The 21,223-nt window shown below is 45.6% G+C and overlaps 1 protein-coding gene across 3 annotated transcripts; it reads left to right on the forward strand.

Moving 5' to 3' along the window:
- The first annotated feature begins 1,535 nt into the window (after positions 1–1,535).
- Positions 1,536–21,140, forward strand: mark1 (MAP/microtubule affinity-regulating kinase 1). 3 transcript variants are annotated; one of them, XM_057047088.1, is made up of 18 exons: positions 1,536–1,894; positions 4,066–4,266; positions 8,052–8,105; positions 13,471–13,519; positions 13,643–13,708; positions 14,188–14,258; positions 14,897–14,953; positions 15,068–15,304; positions 15,780–15,899; positions 16,209–16,308; positions 16,395–16,507; positions 16,584–16,737; positions 17,321–17,496; positions 17,588–17,679; positions 17,769–17,909; positions 17,982–18,233; positions 19,398–19,442; positions 19,518–21,140. In XM_057047088.1, exons 1-18 carry the CDS (start codon positions 1,844–1,846, stop codon positions 19,858–19,860), a joined length of 2,322 nt encoding a protein of 773 aa, XP_056903068.1. In that variant the 5' UTR covers positions 1,536–1,843; the 3' UTR covers positions 19,861–21,140. The 3 variants fall into 3 exon arrangements, with proteins under 3 accessions (XP_056903068.1, XP_056903066.1, XP_056903069.1); XM_057047086.1 differs by having other exon boundaries at positions 1,537–1,894; positions 16,584–16,776; positions 17,321–17,502; XM_057047089.1 differs by having other exon boundaries at positions 1,538–1,894; positions 17,321–17,502.
- Positions 21,141–21,223: the final 83 nt, after the last annotated feature.

A 21,223-nucleotide genomic window follows, 5' to 3' on the forward strand; every position in this document is an offset into this window, starting at 1 on the left:
GATGGTCCGTGATGAATAGCAGTTAACAGCTGCCTCTTTTTTGATGGTTGCTCTTGAGAGCATATAATTGCGTTTCGCCCTGGGTGTACATGTAATCATTAAACTAGTGACATTGCCCATTACATTCCACAGCATTGCAACTCAAGAACAAAATGCTAACTCTCCAGATAACTTCTGTCACCCGTTAACACTTGTATTTTTTTCCCCTTAAAGTGAATTCACCTTTACTCCTGATGCAAATGTCATCGTAAATCACACTGACAGCCAAATATCTCGCTACAACAGGATGTCTTAGTGGAAATTATTTAGCCGGTCCCAGTTGTTAGGGCTCAGAGAGGATAAGACCTGCTATGCTGGGACCCAGTCCATGCTGGGATCAAATGCAGAATTCCAAAAATGCCCATCCACATGCCAAGATTCGGTGTCAGACCCCATTTTGTTTTGCTGAACCATTCTCGTTGCATATTGCTCTTGAATCAAAACATTTTTTCCCCCCTGAAAAATGATGTGAACGCTTACTGGATTCCTTTCGACAGAAAGAAAGGCGGATGTTGTGGTCCTGACATGTTGAAAAACAAACTACAGATTCCTGAAACCCACAAAAAAACAGGCTCTAACGTTCTCACAAGCTTTCAGGTCCTATATCCATCAGCTATTGTGATACGTGATGTCTTGCTGCGCCCTTTGTTGTTTCAGCCTCACTGTTGTATAAGTAGCCATCAGTCATGAAGGTGCACTGCCTGCCCGAGTTCCACGATAATGGACAAGGAAGATGTGACATCTCGTACAAAACACTCAGCAGCAGAAATCCGCTCCTGATGCAGCGCCTGTTTTTCATCACAATATAAAATGTCAGTGTTGGCGTGAGTTATGATCACGGGCATAAAAGCTGAAGGCATTTTAAACAAAAGAAAGCAAATGAATGATGGTTGTTTTCTGCAGGCCTCGGATGTCAAAAGCCGCAGATGAGCATTGTGGTGCGGAGGAAGGCTGCCACCTAGCGGACGAATTTCGCACTCACGTCTGCAAGTCATCATCACCACACCCAAAAAATGCCAGGTAACCATTCAGTGATGAAGGCACACAGAGCTTGCCATTTCCAAGCAGAAAGGTGTTCAGAATTCGTTCCATATCCAATACGGAAAATATTGCATCACTGTTATAATGGCTGCTGGATGAAAGAACACTGCACTGCTGCAGACGTCCAACAGATGGCAAAGTCTGTCCAATTTACAGCCTTTAAACTCAGCGTCAGTGTCCCTGGAGCAAGTGATCTATTTTAAATTCTGAATACATCCGCCAAAAATGACAAACATGTAGGTTAACTATTTCCACTATTACAATTATTAGGTGGTATTTTTTTAAAATTCACTTTTGCTGCAGGACAACTAGGCAGTTACAACTGTGTGACTTCTCTAATTAGCTGTAAATAAGAGACAAAGGGTTTGCGTGTGAATGTGTGTGTGAGAGAGAGAAAGCGAGAGAGGGAGGGAGAGAGAGAGAAGCCTCCATCCTTCCTGGTGGGAGGTTTGAGATGCGCTGCGCAGATCCGACGCATCTTCCTGGCCTGCCCCCTCCCTCGCTCGCTCGCTCTCCGGCTCTCTTTCCTCCCTTTCTGTCTGCCACTAGCTTACCTGAGGGGGACTACACAAAGCTAGTTAGAGAACCCTGGCGTGTCTGCGCTATGCTGTGGTGAAGGGCCGCAGCCCGCGGGGTTGTTTCCAGGGGATGTAGAGAGGGGCAGGCGGCACCGCTCTGCCCGACGCACCGCACCGCGCCGCGTCCGCTCCGCTCCGCTCTGCCCAGCCCGCTGCATCGCTGAGCGGCCTGCGAAACACACAAGATGTCGACCAGAACGCCATTGCCGACCGTGAACGAGCGTGACACCGAGAATGTAAGTATCTGCTCTCCGGACAAAGCTGGAGGTGGGAGAAGGAACAAAAAAAAAGAGGCAAATTAGTCGTGCTAGTCGGTGCATATTTACGGCGGCGCTTTTCGGTGTTGCGGGGGGGACCCGGCCAATGAGCACGCCGGCTTCACCCCCCCGCGCTTCCCCCCACTGACGGGAATTAAAGCATAGACCAGAACATTTAGGGAAGAATTGTGCATGAATGTGCATTTTCTCCGCCGCTGTTGTTGTTTAGGTCAGCGCCAACCTCAACAACGCACTGCGTCATTATGCCGCTTTTACCGATTCACGCTCGAACGTTTCCATTTCAGAAAAGGTTGCCCGTGTGGCCTGCGAGCTCACACTCGTGCGACTTGGGGTATTTCGTAGTGCACAACGTCAATATTTAGGGAGGGTGGGGGAGGATGTTGCCCTAGTTTACAATGGCAACGCTTGGTGGCATCGCAATGTGACATCCATCACCCACCGGGGCCCGTTGTTGCTGAGGAGGAGGAAGAGGAGGATCACCCGTGTTGGTTCTCTCCCTTCGGCTGCCACGACGCCGATGAGCTGGCCAGAAATGTGTTTATTAACGTGCTGAAGAAGTGGCTCACCACTGGAGAGCGTCTCATTCATTTCGTGTGAAGGAATTTTTATGAACCACCATCCTCCTCTATCCTGCACCCTAACAATACCCCTTTCATGAGCCCAGATGAGGACTTCTGTGTGTGCACACAGGCTCTGACACATCTCCGTGGTTAATTCCCCCTGGAAACAACATGATGAAAAACTAAACTCCTGCTTCTATTTGGTTCTGTGAAAGAGGAAACGACTGGAAATTATTTGATCGTTTAAAAATACGGCTTTTACTCAGAATCCTCTATTTCTGTGTGCCATTTATCTCCGTGGTGATGAAATTTAGGCTATAAATTGAACTTTCCTGTGATGTGACTCTGAGATTACCTTTCAGACTGACCACCATGCTCTTTCATCAGCGAGTCCTGCAGTAACTGTTTAAGAGCGAGGTCTCATAAACATCGACTGCTTTGCAGCCATTAAACAACCGCCTCAGCGGCCCTTGCAGTGGCCAGGCAGCCGATCCTGCCCCTGTTCGACTCCATCAGGCAGCCCCAGGGCCCACTAGCAGCTGAACTGCATTGCATAACAACTTATTACTCAGAGAGAAAAGTGGCTTTTAGTGCAACAAGATAGAAGCCTCTCTCTTCTGGCTTTCTTATTTTTATGTGAATCTGTGCAAGTGTTTGTTATCTTCTGGCATCATTGAAGCTGCACACTCTGGAGTAAATGGATGGGCAAGTGAGACAGTTGTGAATGTATTAAGCACAGGTTGGCCTAATCTCTTCCCTGTCTGGATTCTGCTACTATATGGAAATATGGAAGAAGATTAACTGGCTAATACACAGACCTGAATTAAAAATGAGAGTTGAAGGGATTGGAATGGCTTGATTTTATTTACCTACAGCAAATGCAAAGGCGACTCGTACTACATTAATCTGTGCTTCGCAGCACACGCACCCTCATACACTCGGTGCACGAGGCAGGGCTTGAATCTTGCCTCTGTTTGGATGTTAGCTTAGCTGACATGATGCGCACCCCGCAGGGTGTTTCGTTTCACCCGGTGAAACAGGAGCAGGGGAGCCTGGGTAACCAGACCAAGGCTTTATTCTCTGGCAGGGTGTGGTGCTCAGGAGCAAAGGATCATGGGATCTCTGACCTGGACTGACACCAGCAGCTGTTACAGAGGAGGGGAAAAGCACCAGCAGAATCGGTGCCAGCCTTGCTTTTACAACAAGCTGTCTCTAATTAACCTTAATATACAGGGACCGGTTTGGCCACAGGTACTGGACTGTTTTTGAAAGTCTGCTCAAATGTAAGTAGATTTTTTTCGTCTCTGTGCTTGCGTGCATTTTCATGTAGTTTCACAGGCTGTAATGAGGCTCAGTGACGAACACACGTCATATTGGGTCCCCTTCTTAGATCGAGGTTAGTGGGTTCATATGTGTTTGCGCGGCAAATATCTCAGCTCTGGCAAACACACAAATCTCCACCGCAGCACTCCACAGCATTGTTGCCGGAGGATGGGTCCCTCTGAATTTACGCTGGAGAGAAAAGAAGTTTTGGGTTCTTTGCTAATCACGTGTGGTGTTTCCCTGCAGCACTCGTCGGTGGATGGTTTTGCCGAGCCCCCAGCTCCCCCGACAAAGTCTGCAAGTCGCCACAGTCTGCCGCGATGCCGCAATTCTTTCACCTCCACCGAGGAACACCCGCACATCGGCAATTACCGTCTCCTCAAGACCATCGGGAAGGGGAACTTTGCCAAGGTGAAGCTGGCACGACATGTTCTGACTGGGCGAGAGGTGAGACTTTGTTTTATAAATGATTTCGAAGTTATGGTTGCTGAGATTTTCTTTATTGCTAATCTGCTGAGCTGGTTATTGATGAGTCCAACAGTCACGTGCATCAGAGCGTGAGCTGGTGGCGTGCGTTTCAGGATAAATGCCTGGCTTTGATATTGCAGCGGATGTTTAAACTGTGGGAGGAAGTGCAACTCAGGGTTGACTCAATAATCTGCCATCTTTAGATTACTAAAAAAGATTTTGCCTGCCAATCTTTCTCAGATGCTGTTATCATGCTTCTCTGTCACACCTTTGTGGTCAATTTACATTGAATTATAAGAATTATTCCTGTTGTGTGGAGGGAAATCTCAAAATATCTGCCTCTGGTCTGTCATTTTAGCAGCAGGTTAGTTATCCACTTTCAAAGCAGCATCCACAAGGCAGTGGGCAGCTGAAGTAGTAAGCCTTCGCCTGATTGGGTTATACTGTATATCATTACAGTGTAAATGATTGCACATGGGATAGAAGAAGTTTGTGTTACGTGGGCATCGAGTTTTGCAGCATCACAAAATGTCCTCAGCATTTTAATAAAGATTTCACCTCTCCAACAAGGAGACTAAGGCCTGGAGCAGCAGATTGATCCAGCTGGAGCAGCAAATCCATTAATAGCTAGATTATGGTAAATGATGGAATGAATAACCTTTACGGCTAACCTGAATCAAACGCTGTCTCGACTGACATCATGCTCTGCCGTGCCAGTTTCATAAAGTAGGCAAGAGTCACCCGATCACTCAGCAGGATGTACCGCTCCAGCGTTTTAACCCGAAACATCTTTTGATCATCCCACATTTAATCGGCCAGTCGCGTCTTGAGCGGCGAGACCATTCTCATCTGTCTGCCTCTCGGGTTAAACCATTGACGCTTCTATCCGCTCTGCGTCCTTCGAGCAAGGCGTGCGGGGTGCATTTGCGGAGAAGGTCAGGTGCCGCTGCGCCGGGCGTTTTCTGCTGACGCGTCAGAATGCAAAAACATTGATCAAAGTGAGAGTGAATAACAGGTGCGAGGAACATGACCCACTAAAACAGGTCCTGTTTAGCTCAGCACCATTTCTGTGCATTTCAATGTAAAAAAAAAAAAAAAGCGTAGAGAAGGCCAGGAGTTGATGTTGATGATATTTAGTCTTTAAAATTATCAATTTTTTATTTTTTTTGGACTGATTAGACTGACACATTAGAAGAGTTTTATTCCTACTGTTTGGCAGCTCTTAAAGCCCTTGTTCTGAGAACAAATGTACTGGAAGGACTAAATTTAGACATGCAGCTGAACAAAGACAACAAAGCTAAAAAAAGGCAGAGCGAACGTGACCTCACAGTAACATGCTGCGAAGCACATCGGTAATTTAAAATTATTACATTAATTACATGGCACAAATGCAGTATCGACAGAGACGCCCATATGGCCTCCTGTACCATCTGGAGCTGACACGAAACCCAATTATGCTTGACAGAGGGCTCATATTTCTTAAAAGTAGTTTTTCTCTTTGCTCATGGGGGGTTTTGGGTCTCCTTTATCCTAAAGAAAACAGGAAATAATACAGGCAGGTCGAGAGTACATAGTAACGGAGACACCAGTGTTGTAAAATCACCCTTCGTAAAATAAAAAAAGCAATAATTGACAGAATAAAATGTACTTAAATGAGGTGATATTGGGAGGTTATAGTCTATTGCAGCCTATCAGCAGGGGGAACTCAAGCTTGTTTAACTTTTTAAGGAAGCGGTTTAGCAGTTACACCCAAGAAAAGGCTTTTTGTCATTGGAACCACATTATTTACTCCAACCCCACACGTTTACACACAGACTCTGGCCTATGATGTCATTCACCGCACCTCTCAAGCTAAGAACAAAGAGGGAAATACTGAGAGAGGTTAGCACAGAGGAAATGTAATAAATATTTGATGCCAAAGGAACAGTGAAAGATGAGAACAATAGAGTGCTACATGTGGACAAATCACACGCACACATGTGCACATGGCTGCACCCAAATCTGAGCGTGACGGGAGGAAGCATCAAGGACAGGAATCAGGTCTCTGTGCACCTGTCTGCCGGAGATAAGCATCAAATAGACGCCACCTGCATGCCGCTCGTCTCCACGCGGTGAGCGCCATGTGCCCACATTCATGTCTCCTGCTCCAAGTTCCTGTTAAAGCCACGATATTTCCATCCTTTCTCCAGGTTTGTAATAATAAATGTCTCGGGGAAGCCCTGCTCGGGATAAACAACCTGCATTGTCTTCCTGTGACTCAGCAGCTTTCTGGTTTCCCTGTTAACAGGATTTTTAAGCTTAGAGTCAGAGAATGCAGCCGCTGAAGAGACGGAGGCTAAGAAATGATATCTCTAATCTCCACTTTCTCCTTTCCCATCCCGCTAGCAAGATGTGAATTGTAAATGAAATAAACAACATTGTAGAGCAGCTGGAGTGTTTACATTTTGCAATAATGTGGCTAAGATCGGCACACTCCACCCCTTATAATTAAGACTCACTTTAATTAAGATCTGAAGTTACATTTAAGCTGTTTAAGTTCTGCTAACTTTTGGATCCATTTATTAAAACTCTGATTTAATCATCATATCTCTGCAGCCCTTTGGAAGCTGTAGCTCTGATCGTGGCAGGAGATGAATAATTTCAAATTAAATTATTTGTTGTTGAGTTGTCAGTGACATGAATTCTCCCTGTTTGTCTCTCTCCTCCTGCGCTGTTGATGGATTTGTGCCACCCTGCTGGGCCTGGTCGATGGCAGGGATGCTCAGCGCTTGTGTAGAGGCTAAATGCCACGTAATTCCGATGCGTTTGTTCTTAATTTGAATATATCTCATTTAAGAACACATACCGAACTTCAAATTGATAGTGGTATTTATAATGTAAGTAATGAGTGGCTTCAAATCCAGTCATTACTGGAGAGCACCGGTGAAAATCTTCCTCAAACCCGCAGAAACAGAAATGAGGCGTGTGCAGCATCTTAAATCCAAGGATTACTGACACCTCCAGAGATGCTGACAGGAAAAGTCAGGATCATTATTGCTGTCTATCTATTCATGCAGAGGTATGTCACAGAGATTTAGAAGAAATGCTTTAAGATAATAGTATATCAGCCATATTCCTTCAAATATCTCAACTTTGTCTACAATGATTGTATCGTTATTGTAAAGAAATATCTGGGATGGCATTGTCAACCTGCCAATCACTTTCCAGCACAGTGTCGGGGCCTAATGATGAGTCTGCAGTACGGATTAGCTAAAAGCTTCTGTGCTGTCACACAGTGAGGGGGAGAAGGTCTGTTTCACTCTTTTTGGGTGATTAGTAAAATGTGTGGACCCGCCAACTCTACAGCGGATCACTGGGCTGCTGTCATGCCAACAACAGAGACGCTTCGACCATCCCTTCATTCCTTCAGACTCTACATCTGCATTTGGGGCAATGGGTCTTGGTTTTAGCTTTGAGAGGACCAAAGGCACATCTCTCGTGTGTCTCCTTTTTGATCTCCTCACAAATGACAACACGTTCTGCTCGAGCGCACTCCCAGCTGGGACATGTTTTGATGACGCGTCCTCGCTGCGGAATAGTGAAACAATTCCGATCGTTCGTTCTGCCACAGCTGAAACACACACACACACACAGACACACAGACACACACACACACAGACACACGCACGCAAAGCTGGAATTAATCCTGACACCTCTGATATGTGTTTTTTCCCCTCCTTCCCACTCCCCTCCACTGGCTTTTTCTTCCCGACTTCTCTCTGTAGGTGGCGGTGAAGATTATAGACAAAACCCAGCTGAATCCCACCAGTCTACAGAAGGTGAGTTGCAGTTCTCTGGTCACGTGGCGCCGTTAGCGCCTTGATTACCGTGCGCTTGCCTTTCCCCCAGTCGCTCTTGGGCTCCTGATGCTGCTTCTGTGCTCTTTGAACTCAGGATGTGCCGCCTTACATAATGTAATCAGATGTAGTCAGGAGAGACCACAAGGCTCGTTTAATCTCGGCCCTCCCCGCTTGTCACTGCGCCAGGTTGTGGTAGGGAGCGACTAAAAATACCCCTGCCTGCTTGTTTGTCACTTACCCTTGTCTAGCAGTCATAACCAATTACAGTGAAGGGTTTTGGGACTGTTTCCTGATTAATGAGTCCAAATCCTGCTCTTTCTGCTGATTAAACACACACGCACGCACGCAGAAGGCAGATTGGACCATGCGGATACAAAGCAGTAGCAGCATCAGTAAAGTGCGATGAGCAAGCATCGCCCACTGGAGGTCTAAAAACGACGCAGCTATAGAGCTAACTGGCAGCCGCTCTTTCGGTGGTCCAGTCACTGCGAAGAGATCCAGGAAGAGATAGAGAAGCTTCTGCTTGTGTGATTCTGTGGTGAATCATCAAGGATTGGCCCGTTGTGAGCGCCACATTACCGGTAGCGATGGTCAAAGCTCCGCATGGGCCTGCTGGTCATCGTCTCCATACAAGCTGCTGGGATGAAAAACATTTTAAAAAAAATAGAAAACAACGCGGAGCAGCAGCTTCCTGCAGTGTCTGCATCCCACACCAGTCTGGACAGGACGACCTGGAGGGCCACGTGATGAAACAAAGGCTGTTCTTGGGTCTAAAGCGGCAAAAGCAGCTCATTTCCCAGCCTGCTTCGGCTTTTGTGGAAAGATTCTGTTGCAAATGGTGTTCTCCAAAAAGAACATGTCATTTTTTTAATTGACTCTGCTCAGAACTGCAATTCTCCAATAAATCAGCACGAGGACGCAGCTCGAAGGACTTCAAGGTCCGACTGAGACGAGTTTAATCATAAACGTGCTTGTGTTAAACAGATTACGGTGCACAAATCGGGGCAATGATCATTCAGAGCTGGCATCGTTTTGTGCGTCCTAATGATTCTCATTAATCATAAGCCGTCTCCAAGTCGTGAGCAGTTACCTCGGTGGCGGGTTGAGGCGTCCGCTGTCCGATGGGCAGGGCAGATGTATCATGTGAGACTGCAGACCAATTTGGATGTATCCCATCAATTATTCAGAGGGTCATCCAAATGTCAGCTGCAGTGGACCTGAGAGGGCAAATCTGGAGAAATCCAGCTGCTTTTTAGGAGCCTAACAGTTGATTTAATGAAGCCCAAATGTTTGATTTGTCTCTGTATGTGTGGTGATACGCAATATGTTGGGCTGATCTCTGCCCTGCATTGGTTGCTGGAATAGTTTGCAGAAGTGCCCTCTGCAGTGCAGACGCCTCCCTTATGATGCAGCAGTCGTCTCATGGACTGGATCGATTGACTCAAAGTGTCCTATACTATCCTTGTGAAAGCTGTATGGAAGCATTAATGGGAAATTCCATCTTTGCTTGGTTATTCTTGGACCGGCCAACTAATATCTGGGGAAGAGACATCAGTGGTTCTCATTCCTGGTGCTTGTGGTTCAGTGCTGCCTGTTTGTAATTGAGTGAAAGGAATGGTGCTGCTCTTCAGATTGGATGGCAACCGGAATAATAAATAAGAAAACAACACGCAGCAGGCTATTGTGGAGCTTTGATTCCATGAACTATCTTTATTTAAGGACAACAAAACCATGTTTGTCAGCATCTCTAAGTAACATACCGGTAGGTGCTTTTATTGCTTTGTGTGTTTTTGTGTAATATCAGTCTAGGCTAAACCTTCCCCGAAGGTACTTTTGCTGCTCTGCTCACTCTGTGACCCTTTACCATCTGAAATCGGCAAGAAAGTGTGGATGAACAACCTGAAAAACCAGGTTTTAAACAGAAATTTGTGGCACAAACCACTAAGTCACTAATAATTTGTAACAATAATGCCCTCTGTTGACACTAATCAAGAGTTGTAAAATAAAGAGTGCGTGCCAACACTGTGGCTTTAATTTATATCAGCTCCGCGACACAAACAAGTCTTTCATTAATAAATACTCTGTTTATTCATAAACCATTGGAGGAAGAACACCAACGGAAGCATTCAGTTCTGGTGTGGACGCCAGTTAATGGGCATAAGGGCTCATTTTGATGACACTGGACTGGTGCTGGTGGAAGGTTGAGCCTTCTGCGTTCAGGTCTGAGAGGGATGAAGTATTATCATCGGCGGCTTTTTATTTTTTTTCTCCACGAGTCTCTCAAAAGCGATCTCGGAGGGAGCCCGGCAGCAGCCGCGCCATCTGGCAATGTAGGCAATGACCAACACTGTTACACAAGCCTGCGCCTCACATGCACTTTGGAAATTGTTTGGTTTGTACTATGCGCACCCGTTCAGAGCGCAGATTACAAATATAGACTTCATGTAAGGTGGGACTCTGCCTGCTGCACCCCTTGGATAAATTGATTTTAAAACGAGATTAGCGGAGGGCAGAGAGGCAGGAGCTCGATGGAAGCTCCAGTCTGTATCTCTCTGGCCTACTGGTACAGGGCAACAGGAAATGAGGTCAGCTGAGCCTCCAAAAGCAACGCCTTAGATCTGTCACAGGAAATGCACCACGTGACATCGGAGGTCAGGGATGTTGACGTTGTCATGGTTTTTAGGCATTTTATCCCTAAAAGAGGCCTCTCTGTTAATCCCTGCTTTCACAGAGCTGACGCTGCTCTCACCCCCACCATCCTTCTGCTTTGGTCCCGGTCTGATCTGTAAATAAAAACTTTATTGCTTTAGCACTCCCAACATTAATAAATACTGAAGTTGAAGTAAACAAGCAGATTGTTTTAGACAATCTTATGGATTGTTACAATTTAATCCTTTGAGATTAGCCATTGGTTTCACATTAAACTACATGCTCCCTGTTGTTCATAGATCTTTCTATATAACACGATGAGCTTAAGACAGTCTTTTATACCTGTATAGAAGCATATTTTGGGACAGCTTGCTCTGTGATGCCAGAACATCATTTGCATAATTTCATGTAGCCTAATTAGCAGAGCAGCCCTCATTTTACCCAGCAATTATATCCACTTACTAGCCTGCTAGCTTTAGCTTCAACGGTGAATGTGCTGGGATCCCTTTGCTAAAGCATTAAAATGGGTGTTTAAGGTAGTATTCTTTCATTTTAATGTAGCTGTAAACTGAAACACACGGTGATGAGGGCTTCCTGGCTGCTCGGCCCATATCAATAATCTCCGTGCTGAATGAGCAGCTGTGATGCTGTGACTGAAATAGTCCAGCCAGTTCCTGTAAGTGGTTCCAGTCTGATATGTGCTCTGCTTACTCCTTCTGCACGGGGACTCGGCTGTAATTAAGGCTGGATTGGGAGACTGGAAGCCCCTGGGTGAGTTGAAGTAGGTCACTGGCACAGACTTCTGAAATCCAGACACACTCAAAACAGGTTTTGTCCAGGTTTCTCTTCCAGCGCTGTCTAACTTCATTCCTAAAAACATGGGTGTTTCATTTATTATATTAGTAGTTGTTCCACATATTTCCTGTCCAAACCCACCAATAAAAGCTGCTTGATACCCACTGTGACTCCCCTTTGTGTCTGTAGATAGTATTGATATTAGTACCGAACAGGACAGAGATCCCAGCTCATTATCTACTGTCAGCTTTCATGGTGTCGGCGTCCCCGTTGAGCCTGTATCGACAGTCTCTGTTTGTTGTCATCAACCCTTCTCAGATTTGTTCTAATTTTTGTTTGCAAGTGGTTGCACACATGCTTCCCATGTGAGGGGCTTTAGGGCAGTGACGTAAATGAGAGAGAGGGGAGGAAATGGGGGATCAGGATAAAGGGCCGACTCTTTGGGCCATCATTTACTCCCACGGGGCTAATAATAAAGTTGAATCTGGGTGGCTGTGCCACACATCGAGGTCCGCGTTTGGAAGGTAAATCAGCAGTTGGGACTTGGATGTGCATGTATTCGTGTGCATGTGAAGTGTTGGGTGTTTGAGAGGTCAATGAATATGGAACTGAGTTTGCTACACATGAAAGGCTTGTTTGCAGTTGCTAAGGAAGGAGAATGGATGCATGAACAAACTCTCTTTAATCTGCATTTATTACATGCAAAAAGAGATGGTAATAAAACTATAAATAGCTATAATCCCCCTAGCGAGGCTTAAAATATATATCGAGGTGAAAGGTCAAATATATTATGACATTTGATTTCATTGCTCAGCTGTAACATTTGCTTTGGTTTTTTTTGGGTGAAATATAGTATTTCCGTATTGTTTTATTATCTTCTAAGCTCTTGTTGTATAAGTGAGCTATAAATGGTGTTTTACTATTGAGTTTGATCAGACCCGAGGCTTTTTTTAGCATCTCTTTAATCCTCCTGTGAAAAACTAAGATTAAAACTGATAGTGTGGCAAGTGAAGGAAAAAAACAACACAAGCAGAATGCACGAAAGAGAACCTGCATTTAACATGTTAAGAGCGACCGAAGCTCAATGTGCCCACTGTCTGGCCCGGTGCACCGGCTGGGCTTGATGACGGATCATGCCGGCGCTGCCCTAATAACTCGGTAATGAAAATACAGAAAGTCCTCACCTTCCCCTAAACGACCAGGAAACGGACACACTGCCGCAGCAGGCAACGCTAAATCCAAGCTGAGTGCAATTTAACACACCCTGAGCATGACCAGCACAATGTAAATGATTCAACAGCACCTCTAAGTGGCTGCATGAGCTCTCTCTGTGGCGTAAACGTGGAGCAGAGGTAGTTTTCAATGATCATATCCCCGTTACCTCCTCTGTTCTACAAAAATAGACTCCAGGATGTGATCTTCCATTGAGGGGGTTCTCGCAGATTCAATACATTTGTTTCCCATCTGTAGCCAAAAAAACCAACCTGCTGTATCAAATTAAACCCACTACTCCATTGAATGACTTCTCCAATATTTAGATATCTAGAAGTGGAGGGCTGAAGCGTTACGTTGATAATTCTACAAGGCGGCTCTGTAACGGCCTGCTGGCTCCACTGCAGTATTCAGTAGGGTTGTAATTCTGGCCCCTCTCTGTGGAGGGTCAGGGTTTAGCGTGATGTCACCGCATCTGCCATGCAATCCGGGACAGTAGCGCCACTGTTGTCTAGCGCTCTCGTTTCTGCAGCGTGTAATCCAGCCTCCGATGTACACACGCTTTGATACCCTAATGAGTTTACTGTGGCCTCTCAGCTCCCTAATCAGTGGTTAATAGCAGTCTCTGCCAGTGACGGGGTGACTGCTTGTTCTGTCATTCGCCGTTAACGCTCCTTTGTCTCCACAGCTCTTCAGGGAAGTCCGAATAATGAAGCTACTGAATCATCCAAACATAGGTGAGTTGGAAGTGAGTGTTTAATGTGTGTTCATCCAGGACATAACACGTGTTGTGTTTGTCCACGAGGTCTTGAACGTGGCATCTTTGGAATTTCTGATCTTTTATTTTTCTCCCTCTGCAGTGAAATTATTTGAGGTGATTGAGACAGAGAAGACCCTTTATTTGGTGATGGAGTACGCCAGCGGCGGTGAGTCAACGAGTTTGCACTCATGCCTGTTTTACACATGCACACTGTGGGTTCACTCATGCAGTAAACAAGAGCAGAATCTCTCCCTCAGACCGGTTCCCCAATGTTGGCGTCGGACTCAGATTTAAACAAGGGGTGGGAGTGGATGGGGGGAGCAAGACTGCTGCTTATGTGGGACCGTGTGTCTCTCGGACTTCTGCAGTCATGCGTGCCTTCTGCTCCAAAGGTTCTCCAAGAATCTGTACTAAGGAGCCACAGGGATTAGACAAAACAACCCAATGTAGTCCAAAAAACCCCCTGAAATGTGTTCAAACATGACACATTGTCATGAAGGCAGCATTATAGGGCCTGTATGAAATGGCCATTTGAATAAAAAGATTCGTTTACAGATATTTAGGCCAGACCTAGATTTGATAGAACAACATCAAATCCACAATTCAAATGAGTTGCTATAACAACGGAATATTTCCTCTTTTTAGGAGAAGTATTTGACTATCTAGTTGCTCATGGCAGAATGAAGGAAAAGGAGGCCCGAGCCAAGTTCAGACAGGTGAGTCATCAGCACGGCAGCATTTTCCACCTGTCGTCACTCCGCTTCTTCATGCACCAAGTCACAGCCTGCAGAGGAACGATGGTGTGCAGATAGCTTGGTGTGAGAGTGGAGCGCAACCAGGGCTCCCTCTGACACCTAGTGGCGCTGCAGATGCAGTGAGCAGCGTGATTGAGAAGCTGCAGAGCCTCTTTATGGTTAACGATGACTCAGAGGAACAGTGTGTGAACAATAGCAGTGCAGCAGCATTCAGAAAGGTTAGAAATGTTTCGTTCCTGAGAGTAGGTGGGAGGGTGGAACATTTCCCTCCTTTGTGTCTATTTTTACATATGCCAGCGATGTTTGTCGTGACACCTGCCTGCTGTGTGTCACATGGCAGCACGGGCCTTCATACATTTACCACATCAAAACATTTATATAAGCACGTCACACTATATATTTTCATCTACCGCCGTGCTGTCCTGTGTTAAACAATGTCATCGTCTTGGAGTTATGCTGTTACTGCACTCCTGAAACGTTAGGAGCAGTTCAATGGAATAAAACCAGTATAATAATTAAGAAGAAATGGTTTTGTGCTCCTTTTCACGAGGCTTATTCTCCAGGTTTACCTGTTTATAACTCTAACTTTTTTTCCCCAGATCGTGTCTGCAGTGCAGTATTGTCACCAGAGAAGAATAGTACATCGAGATCTAAAGGTAAGAGCTGAACTTCTTATTTTCAGAATCACAATCTTCACACATCTGTCAGCTTTGTGATCTCTCCCCCTCTCACTCTCTCCCTCCCTCCCTCCCTCTCCCTCCCATCTTCAGGCCGAGAACCTGCTGTTGGACGCAGATATGAACATCAAGATAGCAGACTTTGGCTTCAGTAACGAGTTCACCGTGGGCAGCAAGCTGGACACGTTCTGCGGCTCCCCGCCGTATGCCGCTCCGGAACTGTTCCAGGGGAAGAAGTATGACGGCCCAGAGGTGGACGTGTGGAGCCTTGGTGTTATTCTCTACACGCTGGTCAGCGGATCGCTGCCCTTTGATGGTCAGAACCTGAAGGTGCGCCGCTGCCACCCCCCCCTTTCCCCAGATTGTGTAGTTTTTGTTAATTTCTCACAGTCAGAATTAGGAGATTGCCTTCATTTGCTAACAGATCAGAAGACTTTGAAAATTCTGCTCGGTTGATGATCTGCAGTGACAGCTAAGGCCAGAGGAACGGTTGGGTGACCTCAGGCTAGTCTGATTGAGTCATGATGTTTACATGCATCAACCTAAATTGGGTTATGAATAGTGAATGGATGAATAGTGCATCGTTGTATGAAATATCTTCATATTACTTTAACATTAAAGTCCTGCGAGAATCTTTTTTCAACGTACATTATAGATCAGTATGAAATGCTATTAATTTGTTGATGATGTTGCTGATGACATTAACAATGTCAGTTTTTCCTGAGATGGACTGGGGATCTGGTCACTGATTGGGTAGCTCTGGTTCTTATTTCATATCTTGTCTGTCTCTGTTCTGCCGTTTCAGGAGCTGAGGGAGCGGGTCCTGCGGGGAAAATACCGTATTCCTTTCTACATGTCGACGGACTGTGAAAATCTTCTGAAGAAGCTACTCGTGCTCAACCCAGTAAAACGAGGCAGTTTGGAGGTAAAGTTGTCAGTGCTGTTATATATTTAGTAATATGTTGTCCACAATGATTTGAAGGTCAATAATAAAGATTTCTCCACTGACTGCCACTGCCCACTGTTGTTTAGCTCTAAACACACATACGATTTTATATGTGCACCGGTGTATATATATTTATATGTGTATATTTCCTCCACATCTTTTGTCCTGCCGTATAATTAGCAGAATTTAGATGGTTAATTATCTGCTGTTAGAAGATTAGTGGTTAAAATTGCAGATGAACTAATTGTGTCGGATGCGCACAAGATAAACGCTTTCTTTCTTTGTTAGCAAATCATGAAAGACCATTGGATGAATGTGGGTCATGAGGAGGAGGAGCTGAAACCTTACATCGAGCCAGAGGCGGACTTCAGTGATTCATCCAGAATAGGTATGTCTGAGTGGATCTGCGCCCATGTCGCTCTCAACGCCATTTGCCAATTGCTGATTCTGTGACTTGGGCTTCTCCTCCATCAGAGCTCATGGTGACGATGGGCTATCCTAAAGATGAGATCACAGAGTCTTTGCATGGCCAGAAATATGATGATGTTATGGCCACATACCTGCTGTTGGGACGGAAAGCTCCAGAGGTCAGTCTCTCCATCAGTAGTTGATGCATCATGCCGTATGGGTCCACTCCTCATCCTCTTTCTCAACGTGTCTCAGTTTGAGGGGAGCGAGCCCCTCGCCAACAGCGTCCTGGGCCAGCGACAGAGGCCGACAAGCGACATCAACAACAGCTCCAGCATTTCTCCTGCCCATCCGAAAGTCACGCGTAGCATCTCAGCCAATCAGAAGCAGCGCCGCTACAGTGATCATGGTGGGGATGATGAGGGTGGTGGTGTCGTAGAGAAGCCAAGTAAAGTAACCCCGTCCTTCCCAGCTCTGAGAGTGCTGATGGGTGCGTGCGGTGTAGGAGGAAGTTGCTCCCCGTCAGTGAGGATCAGCCAGCAAAAAGATGCTGGTTTTGACAAAAAGGGTTTAGAATAATGCTGATTACTGTAGATGTAATTTAAAAACAAGGTTCATCACACGGCCACATACTTTAAATGCTTGTTTTGTGTAAATACAACAGTCAGTGGCTCATCCTCATTACTGAACAGATCGTTTGGCAGCGTCCTCCTATGTCATTTGGAGCTGTTGTGTCTGGCGCCATCTGCTGGCTCGTTGCCTTCTTGCACCTCCCTCAATAACAGCATCTCAAAGCATGAGGAGGGAAGCAGTTTGTCAGTGTAACTTGGCTTCCGTATTTCCGTATCACATTTGTAGAAGATTGTCATTCAAATCATGGCTTTGACATGGCATTTGACATGGCTTTGCTTGATGTAGACACCTTCACTGTCTAAAATCCCTAATTTGGCCACAATGGAGATATTAATTTAACACGAGGTTGTCTCTCTTAGTGGGCCCTTCTGTTCCCCCGGCGGTGTCGTATACAAAGCGCGGCCAAGCCCTGAGCGTGGAGAGTGACCACAGGGAGGAGTGGGACGGAGCGCGCCGGCTAGAGCTCAGCACTTCCAAAGGAGATGTTCCTGCTTCACCCCTGGGTGTGCAAGAGAGGAAGAAGACTTCAAGCACTGTAGGGGTGTGTATGTCAAAAATGACATGATATTAAAAATACAGACCTGGAGTAAAAGGTTTTCATTGTTGCTCCTCTTTCCAACATGCAGACTAATGGGTCAATGACCCGAAGGAACACATATGTGTGTGAACGATCTTCTACTGAACGGTATACAGCGATCCCAAATGGCAAAGACAGCAGGTAAACACAAAGACATGCACATTAAGGTGTGAAATTGTAAAACTTTTGAATGGATTTCTAATAAAAATGTGTTCATTTGTGATGCACAGTTTAACTGAGGTGTCAGGTAGCACCCCGTCAACTGCAATAAGTTCCACACGACCTCGTCACACCAAGTCCATGTCATCGTCGGGGCATCCGTCAAAAAGCACACTGCCTCCCATCGATGACGACACAGAGCTTAAAGCAAGGTTTGAACCCAGATCCAAGGCTTTCTCATCAGCCTTTCAAAAGCAAAAGCAAACATTGCTTTTCTTTTGCAGTTCCTCCCCTCGTGGTCCTTCCAGCTCTCCATCTGCACACAGTATTAGCACCCCGGAGAAGAACCGCTTCCCACGGGGAACCACCAGTCGCAGCACATTCCACGGAGCTCAGCTCAGAGACCGGCGCAGCGCCACCTACAATGGCCCCCCGGCTTCACCCACATTGTCCCACGACACAGGGGCTCTTGCTCAGCAACGCAGGGGCACATCTGCAGGGATCATCAGCAAGATCACCTCCAAGTTTGTCCGCAGGTCAGTAAAGGAAACAGATTCTGTAGAATTGGGATTAAAAAGATGGAGCCACAGACTTTAGTCTGCCACCAGGGGGCAGTAGAGATTTTTGTATTTTGTTAAGGTGATCCTGTGAGGTTCTGTACCCCTAAAAATGTTGTCTATACTGTTCCTTAAATTTTTGGAGTGATTGCTGGTGTCTATTTTGCTGCTGTGTAATATTTTTCATTTTAGTTATAAAAAACCTCAATTTTGTGACTCGTATTTCTGCAATTAGGACAAAAAAGGCTAATGAAGGTTTTCTGAATTTATTTTCTCACCTAACCCAAACTTTAAACTGTAAGCAGACAGCTTCACAACTTTTTACTGATACTTCAGAATAGCTTCAGTACCCTTCTCTATCCCAGTTCTAAACTAGGGTTTTACGTTGCCAAACCAAGTCCACCCACCGGTGGCTCCTTGATCACCTTCACGCTGATCCTACCAGTTGAGGCTCACAGCTTTCTCTCCTTTTCTCCCTGCGTAGAGCTCTGTCTTTCAGGTCGACCCGGAGGTAGGAGATCTCAACGCTTGCTGCACCTGTCCCCACTCCTTGTCAACCCCCCCCAAACCTCTCTGTGCCCACCATGACTTCGGCCCACGTTTCCTTCTCCCTTTACTTGCCCACTACATCCGCATCTTTGCCACCTTGTTATGCCGTGTTTTTCCCCTCCATTGGTGCCCACTGCCTCAGCAACAATCGTCACGGTTCACAAGCTCCTTCTGTACCAGAGAAGGCCCAGATTGGCTCTGTCTCTGCTTACTCTACAGTCTACACCCTCTTCAGAAGAGAGTTCTTTTTTAGAAAAGAGGTCAGACACTTCACAGGGTCTCAACTTTGAAGATTAGGAAATACTTTGCCTCTCCACGCAGATGAGTGGGCATTAAGGAGAGGTAATGCACGGTCGATGGGATAATGCCAATGGCTATCGTGAAGGAGCTGCTGTATTTAAAGCCCTCAAAAGTCAGAGTCACCTCATTGTGTGCTGAACCCTGATAGCTACGGACTTAGGATTCTTTCCTGGCATGATGCCTGAAGCCCCTCTCTGTGTTCGGTGGAAAGGGGGTGGTGATGTTAGCAGGTGGAATAGCAACTTTTGACATCAGACGGTGTCGCAGTAACAGTGGATTCCTGGTTTGTTTCAGGGTGCCTAGTGAGGGAGAAGCCAGTGCCAGGACAGAAACACCAAGGTGAGGAACAGGTAGAAACTCTAATTCACCCAACACTGTCAACAACGCGATTTGTTTCTACTCCTTTTATGGTAGAAGTGCATCAGGCGACTCTAAGGAAGAAGGGCGTGACGCCAAGCCTCGCTCGCTACGTTTCACCTGGAGCATGAAGACCACCTCCTCCATGGAGCCCACTGAGATGATGAGGGAGATCCGCAAGGTCCTGGACGCCAACAGCTGCGACTACGAGCAGCGTGAACGGTTCCTGCTGTTCTGCGTGCACGGCGACGCACGGCAGGACAACCTGGTCCAGTGGGAGATGGAGGTGTGCAAGTTGCCCCGTCTGTCACTCAACGGCGTTCGCTTTAAGAGGATATCGGGCACGTCCATCGCCTTTAAGAACATCGCCTGTAAAATCGCCAATGAGCTCAAACTGTGACGGCCGACAGACTTGTTGTCGGTCTTTCTCATGAGGTGTCGCCTCATCACTGGATTAGTTTTGACTGAAAGGACAGATCTCAGCACTGAAAAGTCCTCACCATGCCGAATCAGGGTGGACTTGGCTGGTAATGTGCAATACTGGCCATGAATGTACCTTACAGGGTAGTGGATTAGAGAGACATCGCAGAGGTTAACGTTTGTTATGGAGAGATAATGGGGGGGAAAAAACCACCTTTTTTTTTGTTTCCGTCCAAACGTGTTTCTCTCTCATCAGCCCGTTGCTCCTCACAACAGGACACTTGTGTAACATGCAGTACGTGCAACTGAAGACCATCCTGCAATAATATTTTCAGTCTGTTTTTCTAAAACCGTTATTGGAAACTCTAATCTCACTGAATAACCATTAAAATTAAAACCTAAAATAACTGCTTTTCCATCTGTGGTATATCAGTATATAGACCAGGCTGGAGCTCATATTAAAACTATGTAAAAAGAGAATTGTACTGTATGCATAACATCTGCAGGTACTGTATTGTATATTGATTTTGTGTTCTGTACAGAATTTTATTGTCAATACTGTCTTTTTTTTTCATGGGATTTGAGTTCTTTCCTAATATAATGGATGTCTCTTTAAGCATTATCCTTTCAGTCTGTGAGTTTTTTTTAATGTTTTTTTTAAGAGCCACCACATGAAAATAGTGTTTTTAATTTTATTTAAAGAGCACTAAATTATTTTCTTGAATATTAAGGGACACGCACCCTTGCCTTTATGTTCTATTTGCCTATGAATACACACTAAGTTGCACCGTGTAGACTTTAGTAGTAACCTCAGTTAAAACTGAAGATATGTTCACTTTATTTCCTCTTTGCAGCAGGAAGGTGGTTTGGAAAACCCTGCCGCAATTGCACAAGTTTTCCAGGGTTGCGTGAACGAACGTAAGAGAATGCTCCTGTAACTCCTTTGAGTTAGCTTGTTGTCCTCAATTACAAAACAACACGGGATTTAATTTGGTTTCCTTTAGAAATCAGGGGACTTTTTGTATCCAAAGGACTGGAGATGCATGAAAAATCCAACAATCACCATGAAGGAGTGTTTCTAAAGAGGCTGATTTTGTCCTGCCACCAGTGTGAATTTGCAGGTACTTGTGTTTCTCCCTGCTTTTTTTTTTATTTCAGCTGATTTTATTGTATTTATTCCATTACATTGTAATGTGCTGCTTTGTAGATTTGAGGCGTGCACTTTGTTGGAGAAAATAAAAAGAATTTTATTTGTTTGTACATGTATTTTTCTTGATTTTTAGTTACATGGCTTGAATTAAAGCGCAAAGACGTACCCGTTGATGGCATTTAACAGAGAGGCG

The sequence above is a fragment of the Takifugu flavidus genome, chromosome 11 (genome assembly GCF_003711565.1).
Source record: "Takifugu flavidus isolate HTHZ2018 chromosome 11, ASM371156v2, whole genome shotgun sequence".
Lineage (NCBI taxonomy): Eukaryota > Metazoa > Chordata > Actinopteri > Tetraodontiformes > Tetraodontidae > Takifugu > Takifugu flavidus.

Bases quoted from the DNA above. Each gene is read 5' to 3' on its own strand.
- mark1 (XM_057047086.1), top strand. From the start codon at position 1,844: ATGTCGACCAGAACGCCATTGCCGACCGTGAACGAGCGTGACACCGAG. The intron at 8,106-13,470 runs GTGAGTTGCAGT...TTGTCTCCACAG, and splicing joins ATCCCACCAGTCTACAGAAG to CTCTTCAGGGAAGTCCGAAT. The intron at 17,503-17,587 runs GTGTGTATGTCA...TCCAACATGCAG, and splicing joins AGACTTCAAGCACTGTAGGG to ACTAATGGGTCAATGACCCG.